Raw genomic sequence first — 18,373 nt, forward strand, 5'->3', positions numbered from 1 at the left:
CAGGAATAACACTCAAATCCATCCCTTCTTCTCTTTTGCTCAACTTGTCATTTGGTTGCTAAGTTGTGTCCACAACTCCATGGAGCATAGTATGCCAGCCCCCCTCCTTACGGGTATGTAATATTGTGTCAGGCCTGTAGTTATATTCCTTTTTAAGATCTTTGGCCTGCCACACTTTCTATTATTCCACTATGCTGTTTCATTAGTGTAGTAATTGGGAGGGGGGAATAGAAAGGAGTAGAATTGTGGAATGTGTTGTTGTCATTCCTTTCTAGAAGCCCAAGGTCATCTTTTGTCTCTGCACCTCTGCACCTGACCTGAAGCAGCTGGGTGGAGATGCCAGCGTGGCTGAAGAAGATTGGCCCATGTGATGGATTTATGAGTGTGGGGATAAGATCATGAACTTTCAACATGGTGGAATCCCAGGAAGTTTTCAGATTTGGGATTTCCAAAGATGGGCCAACGTGTCCTGTCTTATTAAATTGGAACTTTAAGGATAGCTCTGCCTTGGACTCTGATTTAATTCTGCATGATATTTGGAACCCTGACATATTGTTCTTTACAGCATTGGATTCACTTTCATATGCACCTGACAACATGCGCAACTGAGTGCCCTTTCGGCTTTGGCCTGTACTGCAAACCCAAGAATACACTAAGGCACAAGCTTGTCCATAAAACACCCAGACACAAACTGAGCAACGGGGTATATGCAGTATGAAGCAGTGAGCCCTATGCAGATCTGTCCATTGGGGAAACAAAACAGCCACTTCACAAACTCATGGCACAACATAGGAGAACAAACTCATCAGGACTAGATTCAGCAGTCCGTCTGCATTTAAGAGACAAAAACCATTCATTTGAAGACACCAAAGTCCACATTTTGGACAGACGTAACCTCTGGTTTGAAAGATGGGTTAAAGAGGCCATCTATGTCCAAATTAGACAACCCTCTCTCAACAGAGGGGAGGGATACAACATCTATGTCCACAACACAGCCCTCTCAACAGTTCCAAAAAAACTTTGCCCTGCTTTGGATGAAATTCAGGAAGGTTCTGGAAAGCTGAGTGATTCGACTGGTTTAAGTCAGGAAGCTGTTCTGACCCTGCCCCCCTCCGTACGCCCAGGCACTCCAAGACAAGATTACTGCTAGACAATTTATTCACAGTAAATTAACACACTGACAAGACCTGGGCAGCAATCCAGACTTTCAAGATAAGAAATACACCCGAGAGCTTCTCCAGTGTTGGTGTAAATAGTTGAATCCTGCAAACAGCCTCCTCCCAAAGTCTCTCCTTATATACTCTCTTGGGAGGAGCCTAATTACAACCACCTGAGTCCAATTATCTTCTGTATCTGCTCTTGGCGTTTATCTGCCCGCCTTTGTCTGGCATCTGGGACCAACTCCCTTATCTCCTCCCCACTGCTCCAAGGCCTGACGTCATGGGCACACTCCCTTTGGATTTCACTGCTGCTGCAGGCCTCAGGCACCTCCTGGTGGCCAACCAGCCTCTCTGGTCCCTGCTTGGAGTCGGAACCCTGTCCAGGGTCCTCCACATCTTCCAGAGCCGACTCATAGGGCCCCTCGCTGTCGGAGTCTGTTTGCAGCTCCAATGGCTCCTGCTGGGCCACAACACGAAGCTAACCCTGGCTGAAAATGTAGCAGTGCGAGCAGTAAGAGGCGCATCTCCCTGTGTCCATGGGTCCTTGCTGCCCTGAGAGTTGCATTGGCTACTAGCTGCCTCCCAGGTGCAATTTAAGCTGCTGGTTATTTATGTATTTATGTATTTACGTATTTACGTATTTACGTATGTACGTATGTACGTATGTACGTATGTACTTATGTACGTATGTATGTACGTATGTACGTATGTACGTATGTACGTATGTACGTATGTACTTATGTACTTATGTACTTATGTACGTATGTACGTATGTACGTATGTACGTATGTACGTATGTACGTATGTACGTATGTACGTATGTACGTATGTATTTATTTATTTATTTATTTATTTATTTATTTATTTATTTATTTATTTATTTATTTATTTATTTATTTATTTATTTATTTATTTATTTATAGGCCGCCCAATCCCGAAGGACTCCGGGCGGCTTACAACAAAGGAAAAAAAAAGAAATAGTAAAAAATAAAAACAGGTTAAAATCAACACACATACATTCGTTTTGATCGGGGCTGGACCTCAACAATGAGGTCAACAGCCTCAGGCCTGCCGGAACAGCCAGGTTTTAACAGCTTTTCTGAAGGCCATGAGAGTGGGTAAGGTCCGGATTTCTGGGGGTAGCTCATTCCAAAGGGTCGGGGCAACCACAGAGAAGGCTCTCCTCCGGGGAGCCGGTAGCCGACATTGTCTGGCTGACGGCATCTGAAGGAGGCCCACCCTGTGGGATCTCACTGGCCGTTGGGAGGAATGTGTCAAAAGGCGGTCTTGCAGATATGCTGGCACTAAGCCACGTAGGGCTTTAAAGATAATAACCAACACCTTGAATTGCGTTCGGAGACCAATAGGTAGCCAGTGCAGCTCACGGAGGATAGGTGTAACGTGCAGGGAATATAAATCCTTCCCTCCCACAACATCTAGTCACAACTGAAGAAGCTCATGCGGCTGCATTCTGGACTAGTTGCAGTCTCCGAACACTTTTCAAGGGTATGTGGGTCACCCACACAGCCCTTCATAGGACCTGATGGTTTTTTGAGGGATCGCCTGCCTCCAGATATTTCTGCCCATTTGGGCAGAGTGGATGAGCCTCAGTGAAATGAGCGATCTCTTTAATAAAATGCTGACAATTTGTGAGGGGAGAGGGCAGTGGTGGGATTCAGCCAGTTCACACCTATTCGGGAGAACCAGTTGTTAACTTTCTAAGCAGTTGGGAGAACCGCTTGTTGGAAGAAATCTCCTTTTGTTTTTTCCCCACTTTCCAGGGCTAATCCTGTAAGGAAGGCAGGAAGGAAACATTCTGGTGTTGTTTCTAGCCTAAACTGTATTGCCCTGCTTACAGAAACTGCCTCTATGGTTAAGCCTTATTACATTGTAACACTAAGGCAAAATGCACATTGCCCTGAGTGATGTTGAGTTGGCCAGGCCCACCCAGTCACATGACCACTGAGCCACGCCTACCCAACTGGTCATTAGGCAGGGGCAGGATGCAGGGGTGGGGAGCAGGGGGGCGGCGGGCATGAAGCTGGAGTGGGGGCAGGGGCAGAAGAGTTCTGGTCAGCCCCAAGATGATCAAAATGGAATTGGGGTGGGGATTTTTTTACTCCTGTCCTCTCTCTGGGAAGGATGGGCAGTGAGTGGGGTGGGGGCAGAGGTGTGAAAGAAGAGCTTGAGCCTGAGAAGGGGAGGGAGGGCGAGGGGCTCTAGGGCGGGGCTGCCAAGGAGGAGGGTAAGGAATGCCCAAGGAAGGGAGGAGGAGTGGAGGGAGGTCAGCTGGACAGGCACAGTTGGGCACAGAAAGGGTGGGGCACAGCAGCCAGGGAGTTCCCAGAGGGGGGCAGGGTTGGAAGGGTTCCCATTTTTGGAGCATAGAGAAACCAGTTTGCACCAGCAGCTCCCCATCAGCCCTGGCATGGCACATCCCAGGTGTGTCTGGACTACATTCCCCTGGGTGAGGAAGTTGGATTCAGCAGTCTAACATCCCAAAAGTAAGGAAGAGAGAGAGAGAGAGAGAGAGGGAGGGAGGGAGAGAGAGAGAGAGAGAGGGAGGATGGACTGGCACAGTTTCAGAGGAAGCCCCAGAGCTGGCTGGGTTAATCGGTGCAAGTGACATTTATTTGTTAAATTTCTAGGCCGCCCAATCCCGGAGGACATTGAATTGACCATGCCTACCCAGTCACATTAGGGCAGAGAACCGGTTGTTAAATTATCTGAATGCCACCACTGGGGAGGGGCAGGTGTCAACCCTAAAGTTAGACAAGAGCTTAGGAACTCAAAGCCATCTAGGTCTAAGGCTACTTTTAATAGTATACTTTGCAAGTCTGAATGTGCTTCCCTCCTTCTTCAGTTTACCTTCCTGAGAATTAAGGAGGAGCCTGTCTGAAGCTTTTACTCAAGTCAGTTTCTTGGAATGAACTATAAATATTAAAACAATGGAACACCATTACAAATCATTTCAGATCATAGACAAAGCATTGTCATCTGTATATGAAAGTACTCAGAAATTTGCATTCCCAAATAACCAATCTCTACGCATTTCCTGTATTTTTATGTGTGAGTTCATAAAACAAGCAAGAGAATATCACACAACCTGGTCTTCCTCCTAATTCAGTAATGATCAAGCCACGATAAATAATGAACAAATCAGGATCAGTCATTGATTCTCACCCACCATCCACTCCTTTCTTCCATCCATCTTTCTTCATAATAATTTATTTACAAATTGATCACTGGGGCCTCGGTGGGGGCAAATGGAATTAATGAAAAATAAAAGTGTGGTTGCTGATTAAGAGATTGCTTGTGATTAATGACTTCACTTGAATTCTAATTATTTAATAGATAAGTCCCTCCCTCATTTCAGCATTTTTAGAAATCAGATCAAATACATAACAACAACAATAACAATCAAAATAAAGTCCCAAAATCAAAATTAAAGTTCACAATTCCCACATAAATCAGAGATTCTTGTGCCTCATTATATTTTCTCTACAATTCAGACTGGGTTTAAATAGAATAATGTAGCATTTGGGGAAAAAGATACAAGCCAAGAGACCAGCCCCAGAGGCCAGGATGGAGAAGATCTCCACGGCCACCATGGACTTCCCTTTGGTGCTCAGGTAGGTGGGGAGGAAGGTGATCCAAACACTGCAAAAGACCAGCATGCTGAAAGTTATGAACTTGGCTTCGTTAAAGCTGTCAGGCAATTTCCTAGCCAGAAAGGCCACTGTGAAACTGACAAGGGCCAGGAAACCCAGGTAGGCGAGGACAGTATAAAACATTGAAGTTGAGCCTTCATTACATTCCAAGATGGCCTCTCCTACCAAGGAGTGGAAGTCCAAGTTGGGAAATGGGGGAGAGGTTACCAGCCAGGTGGCACAAATAATTACTTGGATCAGGGGACAGGTTAAGATGATGGATTTGGTCAGAGGTTTCCCCAAGAGTTGTCTTGTGCTGTTCCCAGGCTTGGTAGCCATGAAGGCCAGAACCACCATGACAGTTTTTGCCAAGACAGAGGAAACTGCAAGGGAAAAGAGAATGGCAAAGGCTGATTGTCGGAAGAGACAGGTGACCTTCCCAGGTCGACCAATGAAGAGAAAGGAGCAGAGGAAGCAAAGCAGGAGGGAGACCAGGAGGATGTAGGTGAGTTCTCGGTTGTTGGCCTTGACGATCGGTGTGTTGTGATATTTACGGAAAACCACCAGAACTGAAAATGTGATCAGAGAAAGGAAAAGAGCCAGAGAAGTTAAAGTGTATCCCAGGGTCTCTTGATAGGAAAGGAAGTGGATCTTCTTGGCAATGCATTGGTCTTTGTCCTTGTTGGGATATTGGTCTTCCTTGCAGGGGTCACAGTGAGCTGCATCTGAAATCAAGTCAAAAGATTAGACAGAGGATTCCAGGAGCATCTGCCACGAATATTATCATTCTCCCATGGGTAACATGAGTCTTATCTTTCTGTCAAGGACAATCCACAAAGCATGTGATGGAGTAACTCACTCTGCACTTTATGGGGCATCATCAAAAAGGGGAAATCATCCTTCATTCATGATGACCCCGAGGATGGCTTACTCAGAGATCAGGATTTCTTCAGCTCCAGATGACCTGGTCAGTTTGCTGGGGGGAAAGTCCATCTTCTGTCATTTGCAAACATCTGACCACTGAGGCTTTCAGTGTGAGAGATATGTCCAGGTTTTCCTTTCCACTTCAAACTGGAACCCCAGAGGATGGATAGATCCACCAGCCAGGAATCCCTCTGTTTTGTTTGAGTAATTGTCCATTTGTTATCTCTGGCTCAGTGACCTTTGTCTTTAGATATGCTTTTATTCTTTTTAAACAAAACAACACATACAAAACAAAGCAAGAGAAGAAAAAAGAACAACTTTCTTCCATTTCATCAAGCATGTTGTTTGGTTACAAGTTTTTGTGCATCAATTCTTAAGTTGTGGATTAATATCACTGGTTTACATTAAACATAACTGGATATTTCACTCATTGAGCATTATGTGTTCAAATTACCATTAATATTCTTTCATTTGTAACAATCCTTATTTTCTTAAATTCATAATAACCTATCAAATAACAATAAGTCTTTAAAGTATTGTACTATCTCTAGGGAGAAAAAACAGAGATTAGAACAAAGAATTCCCATTAATTTATAATATACATTCATATTTTCAATTGACCATAATGTCACCAATCATCCAGAATTCCAAAAATAGTTTCCCATTATTAATTATTAATCCATATAATGGTTAAGTATTTCAATTCATGTATATATCAATTGTTCCTTACATCATCATTGATCCGTTTAATATACAAAGATCTTTCTAATATAAAATGGTCACTACATACAATTATACCAAGGTAATCAAATCATCCCATTCTTATACATTAAAATCATTATTGTACTTTATATATCATGTGAATAGTGCTCTATATCATAGCAAGAAAAGAAAAAAAAAACTATTACTACATAAGTGAACAGTTTCATTCCCAGGTTTTTTAAATCTAACCATTGGTAAAACAAGTCCCACACTTTATAATATTGCTTATCCTCTCGTTCTCTAATTTCAAATGTAAGCTTACTCATTTTGGCACATTCCATTATTTTCCGAATAGTTTCCTCCTGTGATGGTACTTTCTCGTTTTCCCAATTTTTGGCCACTCCAATTCTCAGTGACCTTTGTCTTTGAGATGAAGATGGCCCGCTGAATGTTGCCCTGATGGGTTTCTTCTTCTATGCTGTGCCGTGTATTTGTGAAGTGGTTGTTTTGTTTCTCCTGCATCTGTACATTGAATGTATCTGTACATCGGAGAAACAAAAAAAAAAATACTTCACAAATGCCTGGCACGATGTGGGCAAGATTCAGCTGCCATTTCAAAGACCAATGCCATTCTTCTGAAAAAAGCGAAGTCCACATTCTGGACAGAGAGGGGTGCTGATTTGAAAGAGGGGGTCAAAGAGCCCACTTACATTAGGACGGAAAGACCCCCTCTCAACACAGGGGGAGGGACAGGCAGTTTTCAGCAGTTCCAGGAAGTCTCCACACACATTTACGCTATTCAGGTGACCCTGAGGACAGAGATAAACTTCCAAGTGGCCTCAAAGACTCTCAGAATGAGTATCAATGGCCAGCTGTCTGCAGGGAATATAAATCCTTCCTTCCCACACCATTTAGTCACAACTGAAGAAGCTTCTTGGATGAGAAGTGAAACATCTTCAGGGGGAAAAACAAGGTCCAGTTGCCTTTGAGGGAGAACCTTGGGGACATTTTGATCTACTGAATCGTTTCCCATATCCTGGAAGATCTACATTAGAAGCGTGCTCTACCTGTCTGATTTGAAATGGTTCCTTCTGGACAAGGGGCACATTGGTAGCAGCAAACCGGCTCTCCCTCCGGAACTCTTCTCCTCTCTCCTGCCTGGCACCTCTTCTTGCCACACCTGGCAAAGGGCACCTTCTAAGAGAGAAAAGAGAAATGTTTGAAGTGGTGGGTGCAATGAACATGCCTCATTTATTCATTTCACCATTCCTATTTTCCTGCTCAGAATGCCTTCGTAGGAAATGGCTGCCTAGGGTCTAAGAGAAACCAGGAAAAGCTCCTGGGGGATTCTGACCACTAGCACTCCTGACCCAGACCAATGGATACTGAACGTTGGATCTTGACCCTCGGCCTGCAAAGGAAGGGTGGTGACAATGAGCTACAGATTTTTCCAAAACAATGAAGGATGACGCTCCAACTGAACAGGAATGGTCCATGGGAATCACTGCTTGATCTAACTGCATCCTTGGTTTCAAGCAGAAGTTCTTCCCATTCCCACCCATTTGTGGACCTTCCACAAAAATAAGATATCAAAAACAGGTTTTACACCCAATTCTGAAAATGTTTTCTGACTGTGCAGCAGACCAGTTTTCAGGTTAGAAGGGCATTCAATAACCTGAGAAGAGGGTGATACTGTCAGGCCTGCATTTATATTCCTTTTAGAATTTTGGCCTGCCACACTTTCTCTTATTTCATTATGCTGTTTCTTTAAGTATAGTCAATGGGAGGGGGGAATAGAAGGAGTAGGATTGTGGAATGTATTGTTTTTCATTCTTTACTAGAAGTGAAGGTCATCTTTTGTCTCCGCACTTTCATACCTGACCGGAAGCAGTTGGGCATAGACGCCAGCCTGGAAGAAGAAGATTGGACCATGTGATGGACTGTGGGTGTGGGGACAAGGTCATGAACTTTTAACTGGGTGGGATTCTGATGTAACTTCCAGAGTTGGGATCCCCACAGCTATGTGCCAACATGCCTGCTTTATTAAACTGGAACTTTAAGCATAGTTTTGCCTTCGATTCTGATTTGATTCTACATGGTATTTGGAACGCTGACAGATACTTTTTTCTGAAGTTACAACTTTTCCTCCCAGCTCACCTCTGTGACCCAGACAATTGCATCGGAGTTAATGGCGAAATCCTGGCCTGGAGGAGCCCTGGGATCTATTCCACCAACTTTCACAGGGGCAAAAGATTGATTGGGGAGGAGAACCCAGTTGAGAAGATCATAACGGGCGGATCCCAGTCCGTCTTCCGAGAAGGAGATTTCCTCTCCAGCACTGTTGTTGAAGTGGACCTTCCTCAAATAGGAAAGAAGCTGAAAAAAAAAGAAACATTCAGAAATTGAAGTAATCGAGTGAAAGGCAAAACAGACATACAATACAATAGCAGAGTTGGAAGATGCCTTGGAGGTCTTCTAGTCCAATCCACTGCCTAGGCAGAAAACCCTACACCACTTCAGACAAATGGCTATCCAACATCTTCTTCAAAACTTCCAGTGTTGGGGCATTCACAACTTCTGGAGGCAAGTTGTTCCACTGGTTAATTGTTCTAACTGTCAGGAAATTTCTCCTCAGTTCTAAGTTGCTTCTCTCCTTGATCAGTTTTCACCCATTGCTTCTTGTTCTACCCTCAGGTGCCTTGGAAAATAGCTTGACTCCCTCTTCTTTGTGGCAACCCCTGAGATATTGGAAGACTGCTATCCTGTCTCCCCTGGTCCTTCTTTTCATTAAACTAGACATTCCCAGTTCCTGCAACCGTTCTTCGTATGTTTTAGTCTCCAGTCCCCTAATCCTCTTTGTTGCTCTTCTCTGCACTCTTTCTACAGTCTCCACATCATGCTATCTATCATGCTGTGACAGCCATCATCTGAGACTTGGAATAACTTTATTGTCACTTTGAATGCACACTAAATTTCATTGCATGCAGCTCTCAAAGGATCACCACCTCCAATATACACTACATAAACATAAATAAATGCATACAAAATTATGCATATACCCACATATATTATATGACCCAGAGAAACAACACAGTCCAGTTCAGATGTATACATGTATATGGCGAGAAAAATGAATCTTGTGAGTTTTCCGGATTGCTGGCATAAGGAACAAAACTATTATAGAAGCTGGTAGTCCTGCTAGAAATTCTTTGAAACCTTCTCCCAAAGGGGAGCAATAGAAACAGAGACCATGAAGTGGGTGTGTGGGGTTTCTAACAATCCTTGGATTGTAAGCAGTAATCAGTATCCTGAATAATGGGAAGTGAGCATCCTATAATCTTCTCCACTGTCCTCACCACTCTCTGTATGGACTTTCTATCTGAGGCACTGCTGCCATCAAACCAAGTATGGATGCAGTTTGTTAAAATGCTCTTGATTGTGCCTGTGAAGAAAATGGCCAGGGCAGAAGGAGGAAGAGGTGGTCTCCACATTCAATGCAGGAAATGCAGGTGCTGGTTTGCACGCTTCACTAAGGATGATGTGTGGAGAGACAAGTTAGTTAACTGCACCCGCGGATGCTTAATACTGTTGACCAACTCTACAGCTGCATCCTTGACACTAAGTGGAGTATGACCAGGGGTCGGTTCCTGCCAGTTCTAACCTCTTCTATAGAAGAGGTTCCACAAATCTACAGTGCCATTTAGAACTGGTTCCAGCTCCCTCCCCCCGCTCGTCCGAACATCATCAAGATGAAGAGCGAGAGGAGGAATTCTGGGAGTTGAAATCCACAAGTCTTAAAGCTGTCAAGTTTGAACACCCCTGGGGTTTTTGTTTTCTAAAGGGTTAGGGTCGCGAGGGTCTTGTATCTTGACAGCTTTAAGACTTGCGTGCTTCAAATGCCAGAGTTCCTGATCCAACATTTTGGTTGCTAAGCAAGAGCATTGTTAAGTGAGTTTCACCACATTTTACAAGTTGGCCATGCCCACCCAGTCACATGACTGCCAAGCCACTCCCACCCAGTCACATGGCCAGCAAGCCACTCCCACAAAGCAGGCCACACCTACAGAAGAGGTTCTAAAAAATGTTGAAACCCACAAGTGAGTATGACTATGCTGGCTCTTTCTAAAATCTACAGTTACCTCCTTTGTTTTATTAACATTTAGAATCAGGTTACTTTTATTGCACCAGTTGACCAGAGTTTCATCTCTTCCCTATAAGCATCTTTATTGTTGTCCAGGATCTTAGTTTAGTTTACTTTATTGTCATTGCGCCTTGTAATAGCATTTAGCAATAGCATTTAGACTTATATACCGCTTCATAGGGCTTTCAGCCCTCTCTAAGCGGTTTACAGAGTCAGCATATCGCCCCCAACAACAATCCGGGTCCTCATTTTACCCACCTCGGAAGGATGGAAGGCTGAGTCAACCTTGAGCCGGTGAGATTTGAACAGCCGAACTGCAGAACTGCAGTCAGCTGAAGTAGCCTGCAGTGCTGCATTGAACCACTGCACCACCTCGGCTCTTGTACAACGAAATTAAATGCGATCTTCAGTGTACAATGACAGTTCAGGTTGTGGTTGCTAAGGAATCATGTGGAGTCATTAAGCACACCATCAGGTGGTGGCTGGTTTCCTCATTGACTTGACTTCTTGGAAGTTGGCAGTGAAGATTACAAGGGGTGATGGTGTGACAGTGGGAAGCTGTGACCATTGCAACTACGTGCTGGTTGCCAAGTGCCCCCATCATGATCCTGTGACGGTGGGGACACTGCGACAGCCACAACTTCAAGGGCCAGCCATAAGTCTTCTTATTGAGCACCGTTGTAACTTCGAATGGTTGCTGAACAAGAAGTCACTAAAGGAGGACTACCTGTATAGTCAAAAGCTCTTCCCTGTCTTTCATGGATGACACAGCATTAATGATACAACATGACATTAATGATGACAACAATGGGACCAACCACTTGGTTCCCAAACTTCCGGTTTGCCCATAAGGCTGTGAGGGAGGGCCTCAGGGTGGGGGAAGGCTGTTTTCGCCCTCCCCAGGCTCCTATAAAGCCTCTGGAGCCTGGGGAGGGCGAAAAATAGCTTTAAAAAAAGGCTGAACTCAGCTGTGCTCTGACAAATGGCTCCGTGTGCCACCTGTGGCAGGCGTGCCATAGGTTTGCCATTCCAGACATAGGAGAACAAACCCATCAGAACTAGATTCAGAAGTCCATCTGCATTGAAGAGACAAAGGCCATCCTTTTGAAGACAGCAAAGTCCAAATTTTGGACAGAGAGGACCCCTGGTTTGAAAGAGGGTTCAAAGAGCCATCTATATTAAAACTGAACTGCCCTCTCTCAACAGGGGGGATGAGGGATACAACATTATCTATCTCCAGTCTACAACACAGTCCTTTCAACAGTTCCAAGAAGGCTCCACATCCATTTGCACCACTCAGGTGACCCCGAGGACTGATAAACCTCCAGGAGGCCTTAACGACTCACTAAAAGAATGCAAATGACCAGCGGTCTGCAAGGAATATAAATCCTTCCATTCCCCAGCCATCCAGCCAGAGCTAAAGAAGCTCCTCGGATAAGAAGAAAAACATCTTCAAAGAAAAACCAGACAGCCCAGTGGCCTCTTGAAAAAGCACCTTTAGGCCATCAAATTATAAAACAAGATTAAAGTAAATTGAGCTGTCTTTTTATCACTGTCAGGCTGCTGTACACACTGTGGGAAAATGAGCAAGTTCTGCAAAAATGACCACTAGAATTTAACTGACCTGTTGAAGCACCCTGAATAAATGCACCCAGATTATTATCTTGTTCAGGACTGACCACTCCCTCCCTTGTTTAACCTCTAAAATTCTGGGATCTGTTAAAGGTTTTTCAGGACAGTAGAGTAGAGTAGAGTAGAGTAGAGTAGAGTAGAGTAGAGTAGAGTAGAGTAGAGTAGAGTAGAGTAGAGTAGAGTAGAGTAGAGTAGAATAGAATAGAATAGAATAAAACAGAACAGAATAGAATTCTTTATTGGCCAAGTGTGGTTGAACACACAAAGAATTTATCTTTGGTGCAGATGCTCTAGAGTAGAGTAGAGTAGAGTAGAGTAGAGTAGAGTAGAGTAGAGTAGAGTAGAGTAGAGTAGAGTAGAGTAGAGTAGAGTAGAATAGGATAACAACAGAACAGAATAGAATTCTTTATTGGCCAAGTGTGGTTGAACACACAAGGAATTTATCTTTGGTGCAGATGCTCTAGAGTAGAGTAGAATAGAGTAGAGTAGAGTAGAGTAGAGTAGAGTAGAGTAGAGTAGAATAGAATAGAATAGAATAGAATAGAATAGAATAGAATAAAACAGAACAGAACAGAATTCTTTATTGGCCAAGTGTGGTTGAACACACAAGGAATTTATCTTTGGTGCAGATGCTCTCGGTGTACATAAAAAGACATGAAAAGATACATTAGTCAACAATCATAAGGTGCAACACTTAATAATAATCACAGGATACAAATAAGCAATCAGGAAACAATCAATATCAATATCAATAAGGATATTGTAAGGATACAAGCAACAAAGTTACAGTCCTGCAGTCATAAGTTGGAGGAGATGGGTGATAGGAATGATGAGCAGCCTTAGTGAATAGTTGGACAGTGGGGAGGGAATTAGTTGTTTAGCAGAGTGATGACATTCAGGAAAAAAAAACTGTTCTTGTGTCGAGTTGTTTTGTTGTGTAGTGCTCTATAGCATCATTTTGAGGGTAGGAGTTGAAACAATTTATGTCCAGGATGCGAGGGGTCTGTAGATATTTTCATGTCCCCCTTTTTGAAAATGAATATGAACATGAAAGCGTTTCCTCTAAGTATATTAAGCACAACGGATTTAGGTTGCTTCTCATTTGCCCCCTCTATCCCTTTTCAACAAAGCTTTATATTTAATTCATATTTTGCAATGCTTGCTGCTTTAATCCTTTCTGAGATGCAGTGATATGGTAGCCAAGGTGGCGCAGTGGTTAAATGCAGCACTGCAGGCTACTGCTAGATCAGCAGGTCAGCGGTTCAAATCTCACCGGCTCAGGGTTGACTCAGCCTTCCATCCTTCCGAGGTGGGTAAAATGAGGACCCAGATTGTTGGGGGCAATATGCTGACTCTTTGTAAACCGCTTAGAGAGGCCTGAAAGGCCTATGAAGCGGTATATAAGTCTACTGCTATATTGCTATTGCTATTGCATCAGGAATTGAAGAAATATACCGCATTTTTCGGAGTATAAGACACACCTTTTTCCCTCAAAAAAGAGACTGAAAATCTGGGTGCATCTTATACACTGAATACAATATATTTTGCTTCCCAAAACCCCACCTCATTCACCAAAGTAGCCATGCATAGCTTTTAGGAGGCTTCGAGAGTGCTCCTGGGGGCTGGGGAGGGCAGAAATGAGCAACAAAATGGGCCGTTTCTTGCTCATTTTTGGCCCCCCACTGCAGGAGCACTCCACAAGCCTCTTAAAGGCTATGCATGCCCTTTTTTGACAAGAAATGGGCTCATTTTTGCAAAAAATGGGCCAGTTTCTGCTTATTTTTGCTCCCCCGAGCACTATACAAGCCTCCTAAAGGCCATTCATGTCCTTTTTTAAAAAATAAATGGGCCAATTTTCACAAAAAACAGCCTATTTCTGGGAGGTCTGCAGAGTGCAAAAGCTTTTTTTTAAATTTGCCTCTTCAAAACCTTGGTGCGTCTTAAACTCTGGTGCGTCTTATACTCCGAAAAATACAGCAGCACATGGAAGCTTCCTCTCTAAAGATCTGCAGACTAGATAAAATGTGACAAAGATTACCTGCCACGGATGGACGTCGGTGATCCTCTTTCCAAGCCTGACCGTGGCTGATCGGGTTCCTGATCCAAACATTTCATGCAACGCGTGTGCCACAGCATAAATGGCATTGTAGACGTGGTAACTTTCACCTGTCATGGCTGTTTCGAAAATGAAACCTGGCAGATTCTGTAAATTCTCCTTTCCTGTGCAGGGTTTCTTCTCCTCTGGGGTGATCTTGGTTTGATTGTGGATTTTGCAGTTGAAGACCCATTGCCACCACACTGGGAGAAATTCATCCCCTTCAGAGGATCTAAAGACAGGAGGAAACGTCTGAATTCCGAGACATCCCCAGTGTGGTCCCTAAACTGCAAAGCTCCATGTAAGCTCTCAAAAGCTTCATAAATGTCTCCCTCCTTGATAAATTTCCAGTGAGAACTTAGGATCCAAATGTTCCAATAGGACATTTCTTCAATCTTCCCATACTCAGAGAGGGACACCATTACATTGGCCATCGTAGGGGAATCTCCAAACAGGACAATGACTTCGGCTTTAAGACAAATTTTGAAAAACAATTTCATCATCATAACCGCAGAACTCTCAAATTCCAACATTTCGGTGAAGGCCAGGCAGATCTCCTTCTCCTTCAGCATCGGCATCAGGGATGAGATGAAACGTTCTCCACTGTCATCTTCGGAGGTCACCAGCCCAACCCAGTTCCACTGGAAATGCAGGAGGAGCTGGACTAAACCCACACACTGAGGAAAGTCACTGGGATTAATCCGGAAGAAGGAAGGATAAACTCTTCTCTCTCCCTGAGTGAACTCAGAGCCAACACCGAGCTGGAGAAAGAGAGAATCTTCTTTAAGAGAGAAAGTCCAGTTTAATGGTGACTCTTAATAGTCACAATCATGTGGTTTATTCCCCCAACAGTCATTGAATAAATGTTGAATGTTTGTTTGTTGTTGAATGTTTATTTTATTTATATGCTGCCCTTTCCCCCCGAAGGGGACTCAGGGCGGCTCACAACTCAACTAAGGGAGGGGGATACAGACAAAAATTAAAACAACGCGCAACAATACATAATTTAAAACACACAACAGTCATACCATTCGAGAAGGGGGTAGAAGCTTTTTAGCCCCAGGCCTGTCGGAACAGCCAGGTTTTGAGGGCTTTGTGGAAGGTCTGGAGGGTGGTGAGGGTTCGAATCTCCACGGGGAGATATAATAAAGGGTTGGAAGGGACCTCAATGGTCTTCTAGTCCAACCTTCTTCTCAGGCTGGCTTACTTTGGCCAACAAGCCTAAGAATCTTCCATTCTTAGGAACAGCCACAAGTTTCATGGTTGTGACAGGTCAGAAGTCAAGGGAAGAAAGTGTAGTAAACAGATACAAACTCAAAGTAAACCTCTCCAAACTCGATTGCAGAAAATACGAGTGGTCAATGCACTACTCGACTCTGTTGTTACATCCTCAAACTCCCATAACTTTGATCTTAAACTGTCTACTGTTGACCTCAGCCCATTCCTAAGAGGACTGTAATACTTATACCTGTTATCTTTCTTTACATGAGTGACAAATTAAATAAATAAATAAAATAAAACTTCCAGTGTTGGAGCATTTACAACTTCTGGAGGCAACTTCTGTTCCACAGATTAATTGTTCTCACTGTCAGGAAATTTCTCCTTAGTTCTAAGTTGCTTCTCTCCTTGATTAGTTTCCACCCATTGCTTCTTGTTCTACCCTCAGGTGCCTTGGAGAATAGCTTGACTCCCTCTTCTTTGGGGGCAACCCCTGAGATATTGGAAGACTGCTATCATGTCTCCCCTAGTCCTTCTTTTCATTAAACTAGACATGCCCAGTTCCTGCAACCGTTCCTCATATTTTTTAGCCTCCAGTCCCCTAATCCTCTTTGTTGCTCTTCTCTGCACTCGTTCTAGAGTCTCAACATCTTTTTTATATCATGGTGACCAAAACTGGATGCAGTATCCCAAGTGTGGCCTTACCATGGCATTATAAATTGATATTAACACTTCACGTGATCTTGATTTTATCCCTCTTGTTAATGCAGCCTAGAACTGTGTTGGCTTTTTTGGCAGCTGCTGCACATGGCTGGTTCCTATTTAAATGGTTGTCCACTAGGACTCCAAGATCCCTCTCACAGTTACTACTATTGAGCAAGGAACCACCTATACTGTACCTGTGCTTTTTTTCCCTTGCCTAAATGTAGAACCTGACTTTTTTCACCATTGAATTTCATTTTGTTACATAGTGCCCAATCTAATTATCTATCTCTTTGGGGTTATATAAAAACTTACCTTGAAACAGAAAATGAGTTCAGTTATAGCATGGTTTCTCTACGACTCTTACTCCTGATGTTTCCCCAAACCACTTTTGGCTTCTGTGAATGCTTCAATTGTTTTTGTTACCTATAGGGTGTCCAGTAAAGCCTCCTTACCTGTGGGACCTTGAAGAGGCTGAAAAGGGAGGCCATCTGCCTTGAGGATTTTGGGTTGAGACCTCCAATGACAGAGAGCGGAGGATCCTTCCTGTCACATTTGTAGCCTGGAATTATTTTTTCCGGTTGAGAGAACAGAGAGAAGCTGAGTGCGGAAATTATATGTTCAAACTGATTACTGCCAAAAATCTGGAAGCCCAGGGTGATGTTGGGGAGGAGAACCAAATCCTTGTTGATCTCTCTGACTGCAAACATGAAGGCCAGGAAGTGCTGGTAATTCTTGGCCACGGGTCTATAGTAAGAAGAAAACATGGGGAGCATTACAGGGAAGCTTGTCTTCAATGCTGGAGTTTCTCTTGATGTTGTCCAGAATAGCAAGTCCCAGCTTTCATTGAGTTCTTTTTAAAGGATGCTCCTTGATTAAACTTACACGGCATAGTGAGAAATCATTCAGGCCTCTCTCTCTCTCTCAGCCTACTGAGGACTGTTTTATATGACTTACTCACTTTGCTCCAATGGCTGCAATCCTTCTCAAATTTGGCTCTAGCACCCTAATCAATTTGGTCTTCTCGCGGAGCAGCTTCTTGAGGTCTGGTAACCGTTGCAGAACACAAGACTCTCTCACTCTCTCTCTCTCACTTTAGAGAGCCGAGGTGGCGCAGTGGTTAGAGTGCAGCACTGCAGGCTACTTCAGCTGAGTGTTAGCTGCAGTTCGGCGGTTCATATCTCACCGGCTCAGGGTTGACTCAGCCTTCCATCCTTCCGAGGTGGGTAAAATGAGGATCCAGATTGTTGAGGGTAAGATGCTAACTCTGTAAACCGCTTAGAGAGGGCTGAAAGCCCTATGAAGTGGTATATAAGTCTAACTGCTATTGCTATTGCTTCTCTCTCTCTCTCTCTCTCTCTCTCTCTCTCTCTGTGTGTGCGCGCGTGCACACACATCAATTTTCCAAAGGCCATTATTCATCAGCCTTGCTGATTCCAGAATTAAGTTGCTTGTTCGTGCAGTACTTTACACTGGAAAAAAGATTGTGCTTTTCTTTGAATTTTCCAGCATGATTTTCTGTCCCAACAAACATTATCAATCACCATTTTTTTAAACTAGTCTAGCACAGTTTCAAATGTATTGCCTCTCTTCAGTTTTTAGGTGGTTTATCATCTTCTTGATGAAGAGTTCTAGAATGATTGAGAAATCAAGCCTAGTTTAAGATCTTGGCTCCTTATTGAAAAACGCACAAGGACGATAACTACACTAGGAGATTGCCAACTTCTCTAGGGCTAATATTTCTGAAAGGAGTCCCTGAATCCTAAACCTAGGAAACAATTAACGGCACCTTTCCCCATCAGGTGAAACTCACAACAGTTTAGCAAGGATCCTGAATGGGGGCTTCCGAAAGTCTTTGCGTCTGGAAGATACAAGATTTCCCTGGGCTAAACTCCCACCAATAATGAGATCAACAGGCCCGTAAGAGTTCCAGTTATATAGCATATTGAAAACGTTTTTCACAGATATTGTTTGGATTTCCTGAGCACTAACGGGAGGCAGGAGGCTGAAGAGCAGTGGCAGCAGCAGGAGAGGCAGCCCACTCATTCTTCTCACCTTCCCTCCTACAACGAAAATCAAGGTTTGCGCAGAAGATGAATTGCAGGTGGCACTTGAAATATCACCAAAGCTTTAGCAGAATGCAGGCCAG

General features: G+C 43.7%; 1 protein-coding gene across 1 annotated transcript; it reads right to left on the minus strand.

Moving 5' to 3' along the window:
* Positions 1 to 4,630: 4,630 nt before the first annotated feature.
* On the minus strand, positions 4,631 to 18,168 carry LOC148049967 (vomeronasal type-2 receptor 26-like). Its single transcript, XM_087705908.1, has 6 exons — positions 18,038 to 18,168; positions 16,680 to 16,971; positions 14,710 to 14,945; positions 14,376 to 14,536; positions 6,811 to 6,975; positions 4,631 to 5,535 (listed from the first exon to the last, which is right to left on the minus strand). Exons 1-6 carry the CDS (start codon positions 18,166 to 18,168, stop codon positions 4,631 to 4,633), a joined length of 1,890 nt encoding a protein of 629 aa, XP_087562034.1.
* Between the last annotated feature and the right edge of the window lie 205 nt (positions 18,169 to 18,373).

This window comes from Thamnophis sirtalis, unplaced genomic scaffold (assembly GCF_051295495.1).
Source record: "Thamnophis sirtalis isolate CommonGarterSnake01/CBP01778 unplaced genomic scaffold, rThaSir2_p1.2 scaffold_1, whole genome shotgun sequence".
Taxonomy (NCBI): Eukaryota; Metazoa; Chordata; class Lepidosauria; order Squamata; family Natricidae; genus Thamnophis; species Thamnophis sirtalis.

Coding starts and splice junctions, on each gene's coding strand:
- LOC148049967 (XM_087705908.1), bottom strand. CDS start 18,168: ATGCTATATAACTGGAACTCTTACGGGCCTGTTGATCTCATTATTGGT. Junction 16,972..18,037: donor AGGATCCTTGCTAAACTGTT/GTGAGTTTCACC, acceptor TTCTTACTATAG/ACCCGTGGCCAAGAATTACC. Junction 6,976..14,375: donor TTTCGAAACAGCCATGACAG/GTGAAAGTTACC, acceptor TCCGATGTACAG/ATACATTCAATGTACAGATG.